At 47.5% G+C, this 18,976-nt stretch overlaps 1 protein-coding gene and 1 long non-coding RNA gene across 4 annotated transcripts in view; one reads left to right on the forward strand and one right to left on the reverse strand.

Moving 5' to 3' along the window:
- LOC144114188 (uncharacterized) overlaps window positions 1-18,976 on the reverse strand; it is a 139,093-nt gene that overhangs the window by 33,002 nt on the left and 87,115 nt on the right. The window lies entirely within an intron of this gene.
- Window positions 13,611-18,976, forward strand: part of LOC144114187 (uncharacterized) — a 33,954-nt gene continuing 28,588 nt past the window's right edge. For both annotated transcript variants that reach the window (XM_077647764.1, XM_077647765.1), the window contains exon 1: window positions 13,611-13,731. In XM_077647764.1, coding sequence (XP_077503890.1) covers window positions 13,620-13,731 — 112 coding nt within the window. In that variant the 5' untranslated portion in view covers window positions 13,611-13,619. The remainder of the gene's footprint in view (window positions 13,732-18,976) is intronic.

An 18,976-nucleotide genomic window follows, 5' to 3' on the forward strand; every position in this document is an offset into this window, starting at 1 on the left:
AGATGACAGATTGTTACATGAGTATTTAATGGCGGACGGCCTAGCGCGAGCACTGCTGCCCGCACCACTGCACAGTTCGTCGTCTTCTAGTCCGTCACACTACTCGGGGCCATCGAGCGATCGTCCCGATAGTGAACAAGAAGATCAGCACTGAAGAAGAAAGGGCAGTAGATGACGATGGGGGGTGAAAAATGTGTGAATAGAGAAGGAGGTGAAGGGCTTGCCGCCAAATTGTGGATGACACGATCGGCTGATGAGCGCTGGCCCACGAAGCTTCTGGCTCACAGGTCACCTGAGCCCTCAGCCGAGGCCCATAGACGCACCAAACGGCACAGGAAAGGGAGGGGGGGCTGTGTTCTTAATTGTATGCTGCTACTTGGGTCGCTGAGGTAATAGGGTCTTGTAGCGGCAGCGTCGGTCATTTCGTTGTGCCTTCTGATCGGGGCGGGGGACAGAGCTGGGGTGAGCGGTGAGGTCAGTTCTGGTCTGGCGGCTGGGCTGGGCACAGCCGGGCGGTGCGGACCTGGTACGCACGGCTGACGACCACGGCAGACGCAGGACGACGAAGCTCCGGGACCTGGATGCCGATGAACACACACCCGCAGTTCACGCCAGATGTTAAGTGATGGCAAGTCGATGACTGAAACGAGGTGTTGTTTGTTGTTGTTGCGACTTAAGGAATAATGAAAAGGAAAGTGCACGGTCCAGCCCACTAACTCAAGCTGGGCCACAATCGCTGCCATCTACAGACAGTAGGAGAGTTAAAAGAGGTTCGAGAGGAAAGATTGAAAGACAAGACGCGCGTCACAACAACCACGTCATCCGAAACGACGACGACGCTTTAGCAACATACATCCTCAGTGACAAGGAGCCCTCGCCTCATTGGTGAGAGACAGATGGTTACAGGATGATTTATTGGCGGACAGCCTGGCGCAAGCACCACTGCACAGCTTGTCGTCTTCTAGTCCGTTACAACATGAAAATAAGCGACGAACAAACGAATAACAATTGTCGAAACAACGCATAGAATACAAAAAAAAGCACGTGGCCTCTTTCACATAATTTAATTTCTATTTGTTTCTCTGTTCATGCCCTTTTTCTTCCTGCAAACGTCGGCTACCCCAAACTGCCTGTAGTTCGGCTTTCTAATTTTTCTTAGATACACGTTTAGTTCGAAGGTAAATATGGCCTTCTCTTTAAGAGAGTCAACTGCTGAGCTTGTTGGTTTACAGATATATTACCGGGATTCATAGCACAACGAAGACACACACAAGAAAAAAGAGAACACTGGCGCTTTCCTACAAATTTTAATTAGGTGAACGCAGTCGACATATGTATATATAGCCCTCTCTGCTGAAGTGAACGCGTACAAGGCAACAAGAAACCCAGCACAATCTTATCAAAGTCGGCGTGAAAGAAGTTTGCGTTCCACCTCATATAGAACTATGGGAGAAAGAAAGTAATTTAATGAAAGGAAATGTGGAGAGGTCAGCCGCGGTAAGGCGACCTGGCCTTCTACTCCACACTGAGCAAGGGGGAAAGAGAAAGCGAGAGGAGAGTGCGGGTCGAATTGAGGGTGATGATGTCATAATACAGTGAATTACTTGGGGTGGTCTGGGTTTTAGGAGAGTACGAACACACTGAGTGGCACTCATCTCGCGAGACGACATGCAGCACATGGAGCGCATGCCTTCCTCATGCAGCAAATGTCGTGCACACAAACACACGCCACGAACACACACACACACACACCACGCATGGTTGCAGAGATAGGCTCTGCACACTCTCACATCCGGCACAAACGGGTGAGCACTCACAGCGCGCACGGTACACCGTGTAGGACGCGCATAGCACAGCACACGCAGGTGTCACAGACGGGAATCAAAACCTCTTTCACAGAAAAACCTGAGAACAGCCTTCATTGCACTCCAGCCTCCTTTTTTAGCTCTCCTTTTCAAAAAATCTTTGCTCATCAGTTCTCTTCCTACAGATTGGAAGGTTGCCTGCGTGGTCCCTATTCATAAGACCGGGCCTTGAGAGTTTGTCTCCAATTACCGTGCTATATCCTTAATAAGCAATGGTTCGCCCTGGCGCCTAGGGTAGTTTACTCAGAGAGAGGGCGTCCGTCCAACTGTCTGAGAGTATTTTCCAAGGCCCTCCTCGAATCAGTGTCATGAGGGCGCTAGCAAATAATGGGATAGATTGTCTCTGGATGGCTGCAGTTGAAGCAATTCGGGTTAGCTTCAACTCCAATCTTTTGTGGGTAGCTTTTAGTGTAGGCTACAGCAAGCCGCAACCGATGGAGCAGAGTTACTTAACGACGTCGCTTAACATTTGATTAAGTCGCGCAACAATCATCAAGCTGAGAAATACGGTCCTGCTGGTGGTTCACATCGTCGTGCAGCTGCATGCCAGCCTGCATTGCATGAGCCAGTAAGGCTACTGCGTCTCTTCTGAAGAACGACACCTGGATGGAAGCCCGATCAGTATGAGCCGGCCAGCATAGCTTCCGCACCAGCGCTCTCATTTAACGCTATACTGCAATGGCTGGGTATCCACTGAAGTCTGACGTAGTGGCCGCACTGAACACTTCAGCTAGCAAAAGTACAATTTTTTCCGATTATCTTCCCGCATGTGCCTGGTTTCATGCATGTTTTTATGATCTGCAATGCCGGTCTTGATTCGCAGAATATAGAAAATGGTTTGCGGTCTGGTAACGAATGTAGCGGATGGCCTCTCGTATGCCTGCCAATTCGGTTGCCGTAGATGATGCCTGAAGCGTTGGCTGAAAGCGCTGCTAGGCACAATAACCGCTGACCCACTGACAGAGACACCGGACCAGGCATCACCGCCAACCCCTAGCCAATATTAGTAGTGTGCGTCCAGACGCAGCCGGTTAGAAAGCCATCAGGATGCAGCGCAATTTGATGCCTACAAACTACATGCCCCCACCAGATTGTGGAGGTGCCATTATAGATAATTCCAAATCCCAATGTGCCTGTCACTATCCCAGGACTACCAAAAAGTCGCACATCGCGACAGTGGGACTGAAACATTGGCGTTATCATATATTTCCTCCACGTATGGTGACTCGGAGCATGTCTTTGTCGACGGATAAGTGATGAACACCTCTTCAGCAGACTCCTAATTAAAAACGTAAGTGCCACTGACACAGCTCGAACCGACTTTTTTGTGTAAAAGGCTTCCAAAGCTTCACGAGCCATCTGTTGTCTGCCTCCACCCAGAATCATCGTATCGCGGAACCATGGTGTGCAATTGGTGCAAGCCCTACAGTGTTCGACAAGTATGGTTTGGTTTAGGGGGGGGGGGGGGGGGGGGGGGGGTGTTAACGTCTCTAAGCGGCACAGGCTATGAGAGACGCCGTAGTGAAGGGCTCCGGAAATTTCGACCAACTGGGGTTCGTTAACATGCACTGACATCGCACAGTACAAGGGCCTCTAGAATTTCGCCTCCATCGAAATTCGACCACCGCGGCCGGGATCCAAACCCGCGTCTTTCGGGCTGGCAGCCGAGCGCCGTAACCACTTTGCCACCGCTGCGGCTGTTCGGCAAGTCTTTCACCCTCATTATTTTCAATATCTTTTGGCATGTTCCCTAAGTCCGTTCATTCACGCAACGTCCCCGCCTGTCCAAAGTAGGATTTTCCGCAGGATGGCGGAATTTCATAGGAGGACTTTAGTGGCGCACTTTAAGAAACCCTGCTCATGTCTCTTCTGACAGCCGGCCTTTTGGATGTCGCAAATTGTATGCGACGGCCTAGCTGGGCAAGCTTGCGGAGGGCAGTGAAGACCCACCTGCACATTAAACCGGTTTGCCACTTTCTTCAGGCCGTGAGTGACTTTGTGAGTGTGAGGTACCACTGCAGGTCTCTCAGTTCCCGCGGTTCATTTCGGCTTGCTCCAGCCTTCACCTTCTTCAGAAGTATTTCGGCCACAGGTACGTACCAAGGCCGACTCGGTGAAGCCGGGTTCAACAGGCCTGTCCAGTTGGTTATTAAAGCTAGCTTGCATCGCATGTACGCATGACTTCTGGAGCGAGGACTGCAAGCAGGGGGTCGCGATGCCCCTTTCCACAACATTTGAGGGGGCAGAAATATGCAAGAGACCCTGTTGCGCACGAGCGGGATAAGCCCAGCAAATGTGCCCATCTAAAAACTTTAAACGTAAATCTAAAAACTGAAGCACGCCATTATCCGGTAGTTGAAAGGTAAAAGTTAGCTTTTTTACAAACTGTCTAAAATTTTCTAAGGACCTTGTCATTAATAAAATGATTAAAACGATCGTATGAAGAGCGATTGATGAATGATAAAAAGATGATGAAAAGTATAGGGGCTATGCAAGAGCCAATGCATATGCCTTTCATTTGCGAGTAAAGTTACCCGTCAAAAGAGATGAGTGCTTCGAAGATAAATTCTAGAAGGGCTAAAAAAATTTTGTATTTAAAGCTTGTTTTAAGCTAACAACTGCTTCGTTGAGCAGTTGTAAAGCTATATAACCAATAGCGATAGGTATTTTCGTGGCAGAGCTACAGTTGTAGTAAAAAATGCGTCGAGATGAAAGCACTACCAAGGAAGGTGCCGGCGCTGTGAAAATTATATATATATATATATATATATATATATATATATATATATATATATATATATATATATATATATATATATATATATATATATATATATATATATAGACGTTTCAGCGCTGATCTCAGTGCACACCAAGATTCACAATATCGGTGGAAGTCCAGCGGTGTACAGTTCCGCTCCTTAAACCTGGGACATGACCACTTGACCTCATATCTTGCAGTCGAGTTGCAAATTAGTGGAAAATATAGCGTGAGCCTTGTCATGCAAAAACAAGGCTGTTTGATTCCTGTGGCTCGTAGAGTATTGGTCAGTATAGTGAGCTATTGATCTGCAGTACGGTGGTCCGAATGCGGTTTCGGGAGATTTTTTTCGGCCTTTCTATTTTTTTAATATCTTTTGGTCTCCTAACTTGTATGGCAGCCATTTTATTGTTGAATCCTTTTTAATTGCAACCCAGTCTTTTTCTTTCCCGACACTTCGTGCCAATTCAAGAACACTAGTCTTCATTACAAGGTCGCTTTTCATTCGCACCAAACTCTAGTACGCATCAGCAATTTGGTCCCCTCACCGGACATAATTAATAATGAATAAGGTCCATCCAGAATCGTGCGGCGTGTTTTACAGCTTAAGATTATGATTTTCACTACAGCATAAGCAGTAGCAAGTCATCTCTTGCTATCCACCCACTAGCCCTTAGACGCAAACTATCTCGCCTATGTCTGTTCCACAATTATACTACGACTTTCCAGACCTATGCGAGCCACTTCTAGTGCACCTGTGTGGACGTCATCCCGTTTATTAAATTCCATGAGCATTCAACGTTAACATGGATCAACAAGCCCCTAACATTTTTTTTTCCAATCGCAATACAAGAATGGAATCAGCGCATCCGTTGTCATTGAGCGTTATCCCGTAATATTCAAAGAATGCCTGATGATCTATCTTGCTGTATGAATTGTTTCCTTTTTCTTTCGTGACAGCTTCCTTTTTGCTTCCACTGCAGTTTTCTGTGTAGTTTTGATAATTCCTTTTCTCTGTCTAGTCATTGAATTATCCCCCCCCCCCCCCCGCCCCGCCTTATGAAATGCCCCACCAGCGCCTTTAAGGGTCGAATAAATGAGCATGACAATGAAAACACAGAGCAGACAGCAATATTTAGACGACCTTGGACTGAATGTCGTGGTCATCGCTGGACCTTGGCTTATCCCAAGCTTCTCTAGAGGATTCAGGCAAGAGTTCTGAGGGAGGCTTACGGACTTTGCACATTTGAACCATGTGGTCGAAGTTATCTTTCGCATCACAAAAGCGGCCGGAGGGATTGATATCCTTATTTATGAATTTAGATATGTCGTTTGGGTTGGTGACGGTCCCCTTCTGTAGTTGTCTCGACATTGCCTATTAATGGGCCGGCGTCGCCAAAGTTCTCCACGGCCTGCGGCACGCTAGCTAACTTGCCTTAATCCCCTACGCTTATACGCAATAAAGTTCTTGTCAGCTGAACGAGTTAAACCGAGTAGACGTGCAAAAGCATGTGTTTAGCCTGATTGCATCATGGTTTTGCTTCGCTGGGCCGTCGGCATGTCTGGCGACGATATTAGGTAGGTAGTAGTATTAGTTAATGAAGTCGGCTACGTGGAATCCACAGCGCGAGAGTGTGTTGCAGTTTAGCCCGCGGCGTAATCGGCGGCGGCAATGACATAATGTGTCCGTGCACAGGCCAGCGAAGCTGGTCTGTTCGCACCGCCAGAGGTTCGAAACGCAGTCACGGCATTATTTGTTTATTTATTCAAGATAGGCTTCAGCGATCAAACTGCTTTTGCAGCTTTGGTTGTGAAGTAAAGTTTTCGCTCTTAAACTATTTATAAAGCGTGACTTCTCTTTGCGGTCGGCAACTGTAACAAATAAGAGGGGGACACGCGTGCTTCAGGCATGAAAGTTATTTGCAGCGAATTCTTGAAGCCTTATGCACAACCGATTCGCTTCCCATGACAAAAGAACCAAGGGGCATGCTTTCAAGCAGGTGCACGCGACAACAATGCACATTCGAATATACTAATAGTATGGACATCCTCACAATGAACCATGAGGAGCAGGTCGCTGTGTTTGCCTGACCAACTGCTTCTCAAACTACGCAGTGTGCGTGTGAATCAACCACAAGGGAGCCATCTGCAGCGACATGGCGCATGCGCGGTGCTAGACCAATTTCTGCTCAAGGATGACCCCCGGTTACTTTCCAATCTCAGCTTGAGGACAGAGCTCGAAATCATAACAAAAAAAGGAATGAAGAGGTAGCTGGAAAATAAGGCCAAAGAATTTGTTGCGTAAACCACAGATGAAAAATACCTTCAAGAAAAGCGGAAGCTCGGGCAAGTTGGCCAACATTATCAGAACGGCGCAAAGACGCGGACGTGAAATGAGGTACACAGTCGGGGCGCTTCGAAGTGCCGATGTTCGAAGTCGAATGAATAGGATTAGTAACCATAGGGTGCATATTTGCTGCAGACTAAAATGGCCTTTCACGCCTTGAAGGTCTTACAAAACCTAGATGGGGCCTTGCCTACCTGAAGGGCCCTGAACTGGCTTGCCTGAAGGCCTTGAAGGGCCCTTCAGGCAGGCGAATTTTGTGGAACAAAAAAACTCACAGGGAGAACCGCAGAAGAGCGTAGATAAACATTTCTTTAAAATATGCCAAGCCATTGGTAGTAGGGAAGAAGAATTAAATGGGAAAATAGACCTTAAAATACATGTGCCAGGCCCTGCGATCTGCCCAGTACAATATCGCAGCCAAAAACGGGCGCATCTAACTGATACTCTAGTTGGGGTAACCGCCAGGATCCCAGCTCGAACGGTTCCATTGTTCTTTATTCTTACAAAACCCCGATTAGTGGGCACTAAAGCTAAAGGAGTGCTGTTGACGCCTCTCTGCAGAGAAGATTCTAGCGGTAACTGGTAACATGGAGGCAGGCCGGCCAAGGTACTCGTCTGGCCGAAAGACTTCGAGGACATGGCACGGTTTGACCGGCTCAGCCACGTACGTTAATAAGGCAAGATCAGGAGAGCGCCAGAACAAAGGAGAAGGGAATGTAAGTAGCACCAGACCGTACGATACCTAACAGACCCCCGATACGACATGCAGTTCGGTCACCACTCAGCTCAGCTGAAGGCCGTAGCAAGCGCAAACCAAATCTGCTTTTGAGAGCGAAATCAACGATTTCCTGGGATGCAGTCTTGAACCCTCGACTGTAGTTTTCTATTCGTCTTGCGAAATCACCATTGCATTCATTCACCTCCTTGCATGCGAGATTGTCTTCCGTAACTTTTTGGTGCCACGGTTAACGGTTGCTTTTCGTCCTCCGGCTACTTTATCGATGACACAATGCCAACAGGTTTCCACATCGACCCCGTAAACGCCACCAACAATCCGCATATGTGATCTGAACTGCAACTTAATAGAATCCTCTCCCTTTTTATAGACAAATTCAGTATCGTTATTGTTCTAAATTCTAGTCCTCCTATTCTTCCATCGCGAATACATGCTACGCAAAAAAGATCTATTCTACGCGAAAACTGGAGTAGTATGCGAGGCCGACAACCAGGCACACCTCTCCTGTTGTTGTTGCCTTCGTGAAATGACACATACCCATGACGGGGGATTGGCCAGGATTCAGTAAGCAGAGCCCAAAGAAGAGGATAAGCTGGTACTAAGCTAATGATTGTGCCTTGGGTGAAAGATCATAGTAATTAAAAAATAAAGAAAGAAAAACAAAATATCGGGTGAGACTATCTGAAAATTGAATATATGAAAATTCCCAAACGATCTTTTAATTGCAGAAATTTTGGAAACAATTAGCAAGGGAATCTACCGGTAGCTGTTCTGTAATTGTGGAGGTATTCACAAACATGATCCACTGCAAAACCTCTGGTGCTCGCGCCGAAATAGAGGAGGAGCGGGACCGACAAAGTTAGTCCCAACTTTGTAATGGAAATTTCTAGATATGCCCTCCTCAGACGTGCAAACCTCCGGCAAGAGAGTAGGAAATGCTCTAATGTTTCAACTTGACCACAAGCCGCACAAAGGTTTGTGTGACTGAACCCGCGTCTACATAAGTAAAGATTTAAACAAGGAATCCTGCACCGCATGAGTGTCATCGCTGCCTCACACTGCCGAGATTTACACGCACAAGCCTTCCATGGGTACATGAGATGTTGGTAGTCAACAGTAGAGAGTAAGGGATAGTAGAGAGTAAGGGATTAACGATATGGTATCAAAGACATCTATGTGTAAGTGACACGACGGTTAGTCTATTTGATAAAGAAATTAGATTTATGAACTCACGCGATTGAATGTGATGTTGCTATTTACCTTGTCTTGTTAATCTGTCATTTGTGCGCGAGCTTGGTTGATAACTGAAGGGTATAAATGTGATCGTTTCTCAAATAAATACAGTCGATAGTCCAGCGTTGTCCTGTGTTCCTTGTTCCTGTGTCTTCGTCTTTTGCGCTGGTTTCCTTCTTCAATCATGTACAGACTCGCCCAGCTCTCCACTCTACCAACTTGAGGGAGGCGGAACCTTGGCCAATGAGGAGTGAAAAAGAGGGCTGGGTGGAGGGCAAAAATCGGTGTAGCCACACCAGAAGCCGACTCGAATGCCCGCAAAAAAGTAATGACGGTTAAAAGGCGAAAACAGGAGTTAAGGTCGGGAATACGAGCCTCAAGGTACAGAAATGCGGTGTAAACTGATTGAGGGAGACCTAGGCAGAGGTGCAGTTCGCGCCTTTCTAACAGCAACGGATGAAGCTTTTATTTACGAGAGCCAGAAAAGAGTATGCAGCCAAATTCCAAAATTGGTCTGACATAGGCTTTGTAGAGAAGTACAAGCGTGTCCCGGCGCATGCCAAATTTTCTGTTACTTATTCCTACCTAGTGCACACTCGCCTTTCTCAACGTTAGTCTTGATGTGGGGCCGCCAATCCATACTGGCATCATGAATAACGCCTAGATACCTCAAAGATCCCACCCGAGGTATGCTTTCCGAGCGATAGTATAACGAGATATATAAAGGCATGTTGGTTTTAAAAACTAGCACACTGCTTTTGTGCACATTTAATACCAAATTTATTGTATCCAGCCAAACCTCGAGTGCATTGAAGTAAGCCTGGAGAGAACGATATAGGGCACAGCTGTTGCAGAAGCAAAGAAGGCTATGTCATCTGCATAAACATATACTGTAACGTCAGGGTTTATGGGAATGTCGCACATCAGCAGATTGAATAGAAGTGGCAAAAGCACAGAACCTTGTGGCACACCTCTGGTTTGGGCATAGGTTTCTGAGGTGAAGGAACCGTCAGAGCAAAAGAACTATCATCTTGTTAAAAATCCGTGGATCTATGCATAAATGTAGTACGGAAGGTGTAGTAATGCCAATTTAGAGAGAAGGATCGAATATTCAACACTGTCGCATGCTTCAGCAATTTCAAGCGTCACTAATGCTGATACTTCATTCTTGCGCATAGCAAGGCGGACTCTGCTCTCTAAATCGACATGGGCATAGCAAATGGAGAATCCGCGGCGAAAGCCAATCTGGGCAGAGCTCAATGCGTTGACTTCTGAAACATGCGCTGATAGGCGGCTGTGCACAATTCTTCCTATGAGCTTTACCAGATTGGACGTTAGAGCTATCGGCCGAATGTCATCAATATGGAAGCCTTTCTCTGAATCTTTTAAGAACAATATTATTTTCGCCACCTTCCAGGAGTGCGGCAACCATGCAGCTTCCAATGATTTATTGACCAGATCGAGGAGGTCCTGAGTGAACTCTTCTGCTAAGATTTTCAACGTACCAACCGTGACACCAACCCAACCCGGAGTTGAGGATTGCATTGAAGAAACTGTAGTTGTTAACTATGATTTGTCAACCACAACACAGTTTGAGCAGGGGTAGGGGGCGAACTGAGGGACTCTACGCTGCTCCAGAAAACGTGGTGCAAGTCCTTGTGCAATTCGCTCTAACTCATCTTTCGCTTCATGTGGAGAGAGGACAACCGAGCTTGTTAACTTCATGGGTGAGGATATCACATTCCGTTCCATAAAACGATACAAAGCCTTCCTATTTTCTTGGGTTTGGCAAATATGCGTTCAAATTTTGATTGTAGTGATCATTTGCCTTTGCTACAGTTCGTTTAAACGAGTCTAAAAACAATTTGTGGTTGATCCAATTAGCCGGGCACTGATTATGTGAAAGGCTCCTCCACGCTGCTTTCCTGCGACGGAAAGCTGTCTCACACGCGTCATTCCACCAGGGGGATGGTGAGTTATTGCAAATAGCAGTCGCACAGTGAACTGGGAGGTCTCCGTAGCCTTCAAAATTGAATAAAACACTCGCTGAGCCCTGTTCGTCCCACATGAGCAAAAATCAGATGTAAGGGAGGCGCGCAAAGATGATTTGTAGTCTGCAAGATTAACTCATTTTTGGGCAGAACCATGATCTCGGAGGGGGCTCACCAAGATGGTAAAAGTAATTGGAGAGTGGTCACTAGATGTGCGCAGTCAATTGTGGACCGTGCCCCTATACCTACCCCTCTTGCTGCCAAGGACAATTCGATAACTGAGCGCGAATGTCTGCGGATGAAGGTTACGGCCCGAGAATTGCAGCAGCGCACATCATTTGTGGACATCCATGCCCATAACATATGTCCATGTGAATCAGTGTAGGAACCCCATATGACGTGATGTGAGTTGAAGTCCCCTGCAGTGATTACCCTGCTAGTTTGCAAGTAAGCTGTCTAGGTAGTCTGTTCTGCATAGTGCTGTTGGGAAATAGACGTTTGGGACTGTGACAGTAGCGCATTGCGCCAAAGTGAGATCTATAGCTAGAAGTTCGCAATCAGAATCCATTACTGTTTTAGCTATCAATGCCCGGTGACACAATTTTGACGAAATCAGGGTCACCAACCCGCCACCTCTACCATTTATGCGGTCCGCTCAGAAAACATGAAACCTTTTTAAAGAAAATGACTTTACAGGGGAGAGCCAAGTTTCTTACAAGAGCACAATATCTGCGTTACGAGAAGATAAAAGAATTTTTAAATCAAGAAGAGAACATTCTATAGAGCGGCAATTTCATTGAAGAATATTTACACCCGTCATGATGCCTATCGAGAATAGACGCTGAAACAGCTTCTTGTAGCATATCTGACTTGGAAGACAATTTAGAAGGCCCTTTTTTAGTCTTGATCTGGGTAATGGAGGACTTAGAGGGAGAGGTAACAGCAGGACACTTCCGCGTAGGACAAGCCATTTCTACCTCATTAGTGCTAGCAGTGCTGCGAGAAAGACTTACAGGGACGCTGTAGAGAGGCGGTACGCAAGACGGCACTTCGGGGATGACGTGGCAATGAAACTTTCAGCACAGGCTTGATGTGATGTTGATGCTGCTGGAACTGCAGGCTGAGGTTGAGAAACAGCCCGATGTGTAAGAATATCAGAAAACGCCTGTGTGAAGCTGCAGAGCATGTGCTCGGCCACAAATGAGAGTGCTTTTTCGGTGGTTGACACTATTGAGGCAGACAGTGTGGCCTCGAGGTTAGGAGCAGAGGAACGCGCAAAGTTGGCGTAAGAGTGTTTTTTGCGGTTAAGGAGTGCATAAGCATCTGCTCGGGAACAGCGATTCTGCTCAATTATTTCCTATAAGCTTTGCTCCTGTGACCGTTTTTCACAAGTGGCATCATCGGCACTGTGGCTGTTACTGCATAGAGAACTGCTTGGTTGTTCAGCAGTGCAGCTGTCGGAAGAGTGGCCTTCACCACACATCCGGCATCTGGTCGCCGACTTACAGGCTCTACCATTATGTTCAAATCTCCAACAGTTGGTGCATTGCCGGGGACGATGATGCAGCGGTTCCACGCAGTAGACAGTTGGCCAAATTTTCAACTCAGAGGGGCATGTGCGACCAGAAAAAGTTGTTATGACTCACCCCGTAGCAACACTCACTCCAGCCACTTTGCGAGAGCAGCGGTATACAGAAATAATCCCCGCTGTGCCATCCTTTAATTCCTCCAAAATTTCCTGAGTTGAAGATGACGGGTACACTCCACGTACAATGCCTTTAGTGCAGGCAAGCTGCTCAGGAATGAAGGCTTTAACCGGCAGAGAATTGAAGGTATTACCCCGGAGCGGATCCGACACACACTCAATGTTTGCTGATTTACAAACAATGCCATGCCTCCCGAAAGGTCGCACTTCAGAGATGTCGAGATAGTGACTCTTTAGACTTTTCAGTTGTTGCTGTATTGTTTTCGGATTCTTCACTTTCAGGATTTCATCTCCTATTGATACAAGCGCCACCGGAATTGAATCGACACCATTCTTTTGAAACATAATCAAAGGCAAGCTTTCGACCGGCAGGCTGGCGAACCAATCTGCCGAGCCTCCTCCCGGGGAGGTGAAAGACATGCCTACACACAGCGCGCCGACAACCCTACATCACCCGAGTCTGCAGAGCTACGCTGAACCCTGGCAAAAACCCCCACGAACGTGGTACGGCCTCACCAAAAGAAACGCAGGCACCACCAGGAAACGAAGCAGGCAGGCGGTGACGAAGACAGCGTGCCGACGTTAACAACGCGGCGAAACGTTAACAACGGAAGACAGCGGGAGCGCGATAGTATTACGTCACGGCCTCCAATATTACCCACTACAAGCGAGCGTCCTCTCCTTCAATAATGATGATGATGTCCTCAATATTTTTCTTTAGTCCCTCTTCCTCCTCTAAGAAGAAGACATTTTGATATAGTTCGCGGGCTTCCACTGCCCTTGCCAACATGTACAGATATATACTATAGTTCATAGCACTATACATTACCATCCTAAATATTTGCATATATATAAACTTTACCCTCCCTATGCGGAGCCATCCTCTTGATTAGCGACAACGTACTTCCAACACGAAGAGAAGCCTGCACGCTCTGCCTGCCGGTGTAGATGCGGAGAAGAAAGAAGATTGCGGGGAAAAGAATGGCAATCCGGCGACACGCCCTGTCAATACCTCAGACGGGGCCCGTGTTCTGCCGGCTCTGCCTCAAAGGTCGCGAAATTGACGCCCTTATGGTGGCCTGCCTCTGCACAGGTGAGTCCAAGTTGGCCAAGCGGCAACGATGCAGTTAACCACGGTGACGGGAGCGTTCCTGGTGACGCCCTTAAGCGCGCACGTCACTGACATTTCGCCTAAATCTGCTTTAACGCAAAGCAATGCGTCGATGAGAGCGCCACTTTCCTGAACAATGACGATGTTCAAACATGCGCTGCATGGCACTGTCATACCGCAGTCTCATCTACGCTTAGGCCCGCTTCGCTTAGTATACGTGGTATTCAGTAGCAGTTGAAATGACGCTACTTGCGTTGAGGATAGCGGCAGAAATTTGTTCCGGTATGAGCAGAATGAGGGCTGCAATCGCCGTGCTCTTGAGCTGCATTCTTTAGCCACGTCGCTACTGTCCGCTGCGTCGTCGCGATACGCTGCATAACTGGTCATCACGTTGCCTCTAATTTCGTTTCGGCACTGCTGTAGCGGTTACAGTAACCTCTCTTTACTCTGCATCTTGGCGTGTCGGGCACTGAACTCACTTATTTGATTTTTTCAACGCATACCCAAAGAGCTACCCGAAATACTTAACTTCGGCCGAACTGCTGGGCTAGTTAGTTGCACACGCTTCAATTCCCCACAGCGCATACAAAGGACACGAACAAAAAGAAACCCACCACAAAACGCTGTCATGTTTCTTTCTCGCTGTTTCTTTTGTGTGCGATGTGGGGAATTGAAACATAACTTCAATCCGGACACTTCGTAATGATTGTATAAAAACAGTTATTTATGGGCTAACGGTCTTCGGCGAGGGCTTTTGCGCAACTACTTACGTTATCAGCAGCAGCAGTGGATTGTTCTCTAGAATAAATTTTGGGCGAAACGTTAACAACGGGAAAAAAAACAGGAGCACGATAGTATTACGTCACGGCCTCCAGTATTACCCACTACAAGCGAGCGTCCTCTGCTTCAATATTTTGCTTTAGTCTGTAGGCACCAGGTCGTGAACTTATGAGAAAAACTGCAAGCGCATACAATCAGGATGCCTTCGACTCTCTTCCCATCATCTCTTTCATTGACTATACCTCAAGCTCCTTCTCAAAGTAAAGCAGGGAATGCTATCCGCTCATTCTGACCCGGCTTCCAATGCTGGGTTCTTTATTTGCGTTCAAGCCGAGACCTCATCATAAGCAGGCGCTTTGACCTCAGTCAAACTATAGCGCAGCCTTCTTAATAATGCGTTACGTAAACCTGGCCGCCCGTCAGCTGAACAGAACGTTACTTCAAAGCCCTTGTTATAACAACCCACGGACGTCTGCCGAGAGCTATTCGCTGATTTCCAACAGCGGGATGCAACGGATGCGGTACATAAGCAGAATTCTAACCACTTTCAACCCTACAAGAAGAAAGCACCGTGCGCACTGGGGCAGAACTCAGTTATGGCGCCAAGACCCATTTTGTGTTCTGTGAAGTTGAGGTACTGGTTTCAACAATCATACTGTGCAAAAGTGTGCCAAGAATGCTTCCACTGCAGCACATTCTCTTCGTGTCTGATTCTCATCATGCTGATTCGCATCACTGGAAGTCAGAGCTACCTACTGCGATTGAACGAATTTGAATTTTTTTATAAGGTCGTTAAGTCTCTTCATTCTTGAGAAGGGTGGGGGGAGGAGGGGGGGGGGGGGTAAAGCAGAAACATTTAAACACACGTGCGCAGATAGCAGGATTGTTCGAGTAGACTTCGATAATTTGCCTTTTGAACTCACTGCACGGATCACATTCATGCAAACAAGGCTGTACAATCGTGTCCATAATCCCATACAAACGGGGAGGGAAAGGTTGCTTCTATATTCGCTTAGTTGTAGAGTGCTGTACGCGTGCGTTGGGAAGGTCATGGGTTCGATTCCTGCCTGTTTATGCAGTAAAAGCTGCTACAGGGAGCTCAACGGCGATTACCTTCAGTGATCCGTCCCCCACAGCGACGGGTGAGCGCGCGCTGCCCCCGAAGACGACGAAGATAGCGCGAGTCGTGCGCAGGGGTTGCTCACCTGACCGGTTCTTCGGCAGACTCACGAGCACGAGCGTCCCTCATTCGCCCACGGCTGCTTCGTCTTCTTTGCGGCTCAGAGAGGTGCTCGAGCGCGGTGTGCAGTTGATTCGCCGTGGCAGACGCGGGACCGTGGGATCAGCCGCAGTCAACAGCCGAGATTCGGCGTGCTCTCCGGCATGAGAAGCATCAGCAACGGGTAAATTCAGCCGAACGTAAAAGCGGCACAGAACACCGCCACCAGATGAACGCAGGATGTGTGTTCGGGAGAGGGAAGCATCCCAACTAGCTGCCTTTTGGCCGTGCCTGGACCGTCGCCGAAGCCGCCGCCTTCTAAACATGCGCTAATGGATGAACAACGTGCTCGCAGAGTTTGAAGAGAAGGGGGAACGCAGTCGCGCAGACACTTTTCGCTTAAATGTCCGTGTTAAGCAGCAGCTTCGTTGCTGCAGTTTTACAGCGACAGCTGTTAATTGCCCGTTCCTGTGTTTCGAGGAGGGTACGGCGAGAGTTCAGGAAGGCGTACCACGGTAACCATCCGCAACGTGGTTACCGTGGAAGGAGGAGGAAGGGTATGGCAAGAGGGGAGGAATGTAGCACGGTCCATCTGGCGACAGCTGCTGCGAAACGCGCCGCCCGGTCAGAGGATCATAGCCGGCGCTGCGCTTCTAGAGACGGACTGGAGAGCAGACCTATAGATGAAAAGCAACTATATGCGGAATGCTCAAAACCGCATTATGACTATATAAATGTGGGGTCGCACTCATACCACAACATATCGTAAAGTACAGATATCTTAACAGTTGTCGCTTGAATCTCGGGTTAATCATTCAGAGCCGTCCTGTCAATTTTTTTGATTTTTTAAAGCCATCTCGTACCTTCTTGATCAGTTCGCTATTTTCTTTGGCTTCAGGTAATAATATTCCCCTATACGCTTTTCTTCTCTACGTAGACTGTTGGTTATTATTGTATTATATCTCAACAAAACTCAATTTCTTCAATTTCGGTCAAAACATTAGAAAGCGTGTGTGTGCGTGAGTGATTGTTTGAGCGTGCATGTGTTGTGGACGTGATTGCGCTAAGTAGACACACATATATTCAGTGTGGACCAGGCTTGTCTTGGAAGTAAGTGAAAGCTGATGCAATGTCTGATATTTTACAATCGAATGGCGAATGAATCAAATCACATTGTTAAAAACCACCCGCCAGGAAGCGCAGCTTTTCTTTAGTTTGGAGTTTATCGGTGCGGCAGTCAAAAATCTGCCTTTCCAGTGACAAATGGCTGTACTAAACAAACGTGATGTCTCAAACAAGTTTAACACATTGAAGTGTTGTGCACATAGACAGGCGTTAGCCCGACATGCACGACGCTTTTAGACGTCGGATTCCTAGAGAGATAACGGAGGAGAGATGTCGTACTGAGAATTGTCCGAGACCGCACCGTCGGCACGTAACGAACCCGAGAGATGATGTCTCTTAGACTCCTTTAGCACAACGTGTCCTGTGTTACCGTTACCGTTAGCGGAGTACCGGGACCACGGCCACCGCCAGTACGCACGCGCTGATTTGTCCCAGATCGGCAGGAGTTCGTGCAGCTGCCAGGTACATGGCGTTTTCTGGCGCCCTCAAGGTCAACTGCGCATTCGCACAGAAATATCGCGGTTTTCCGGTACTCAGGCAACGGTAACACATTACACGGCATGCTAAAGTGTCCAATACATTTGCCGGCTGTGAAGGGACGAGAACTAAGAAGGCGATATGGCGCAAACCAGCGACCCGGCAACGTGGCAACTGGCTCAACAGCTTGCAGCCTTTGTCAAAAATATGCAATCAACGAGGTTTGATTCCAAGCTGTGCACTGGGGCTTCCGTAGTATCTGTTAAAATTCCCGGCTGCGGAGAGGCGAAGGCATTAGTTCTTTTTACCTCCGAGAGGCCTTGAACGGGATAAAAAACTGGCCCCACCACCTGGCCGAGAACGAGCCCATTAATCAGTCGGCTGGATATTTTTGACAAATGCTGTACCTTTGTCGGGTTTGCCAATCCGTTTTCGCGACCGTGTAAGTCGCCTCCTCATAGCATGTACGAGCACTTTCATCGGCACACACTGCTGAGGCCCAAAACACTTTTTTTATTTTTACCTTCTCCTCATCGCTGCGCTGGCACTTTTATGGCATTGTGGTAATGACTGAATCAATGAGACTTTAGCTTCCTCTGCATAAAACCGCCTACTTCACTTGTTCACATTCGTTTTAAGGATGCCTTGAACCACGTCTGGGCAATGGTCACTCCACGCCTACATTTTATCACCTCGATGTCCCTATCGTATAGTAGAGGGCAAAGGAGCGAATCGCACAGTTCCCCCTGTTCTAAGCCCAGCATATTACGCCACGCTGCTTCTTTACGGCACGCAATTCCCACGAAGCCCTCACGAATGCTCTCTCTTATCGAAAAAGGCGCTGCCAATATTGGTCCTGAAATCTGCGTTTTTACGTGGTGCTCGACTATGGATCGAAAACAAGCACACAGACACCCTTCAGCCCTTGTTCTGACTTTTATAACGGCTATCGCATTTTGGAGGGTTTCTATAATAGACATCGCGCAATGGCTTTACGCTGGGCCATCTCTAAGGACAATTTGTTAGGCGGTCTTGAGTGTACACTTGACTAGTCGCTCTATCGTAAATCAAGCGCCTACGGTGAGAGCTTAAAAGCCTGCCCTTTGGTTTGTGAAATAGCACCTAGCGATAATATCGAGGGTGATATCACTTCAACTGGCTTACGACTTTTCCACCTCGACATATTCGCGCTGAATTAGTCGCGCAACCTTGATAAGGCTCGTGGGTGCATTGCAGCACTCTATTACAGCCTTGCTTTGTACCTTTGAATTCCCCGACCCCGAACAGGCCAGAGTCATCGCGTACATCTTTCTTGTCAGCAAATGTTTACACTTTGATCTGCGTGATGGGTGGTGTAATCGCAGTTTTCGATATACTGAGCATTGATTCATTGCGTCTAATTGGCTTCAAGACAGAGACAATCTATAACCTGCGATGTACTGTCTGTTCGAAGCTCTACCATTGGCGATTCTTCCTTTGCGCCAGCAAGTATTAGCCCATTTCAGAACAAATTAAAAGTAGGAACAGACCGGGGCCGGACATAGCCTTAATTTTCTGACTTTACTGGACTTACAAAAGCATCGAGTTTTATACTGATAGGAAGAGGAAAAACATTCATTAAGAGAA

This window comes from Amblyomma americanum, chromosome 1, assembly GCF_052857255.1.
Source record: "Amblyomma americanum isolate KBUSLIRL-KWMA chromosome 1, ASM5285725v1, whole genome shotgun sequence".
NCBI classification, from domain to species: Eukaryota; Metazoa; Arthropoda; class Arachnida; order Ixodida; family Ixodidae; genus Amblyomma; species Amblyomma americanum.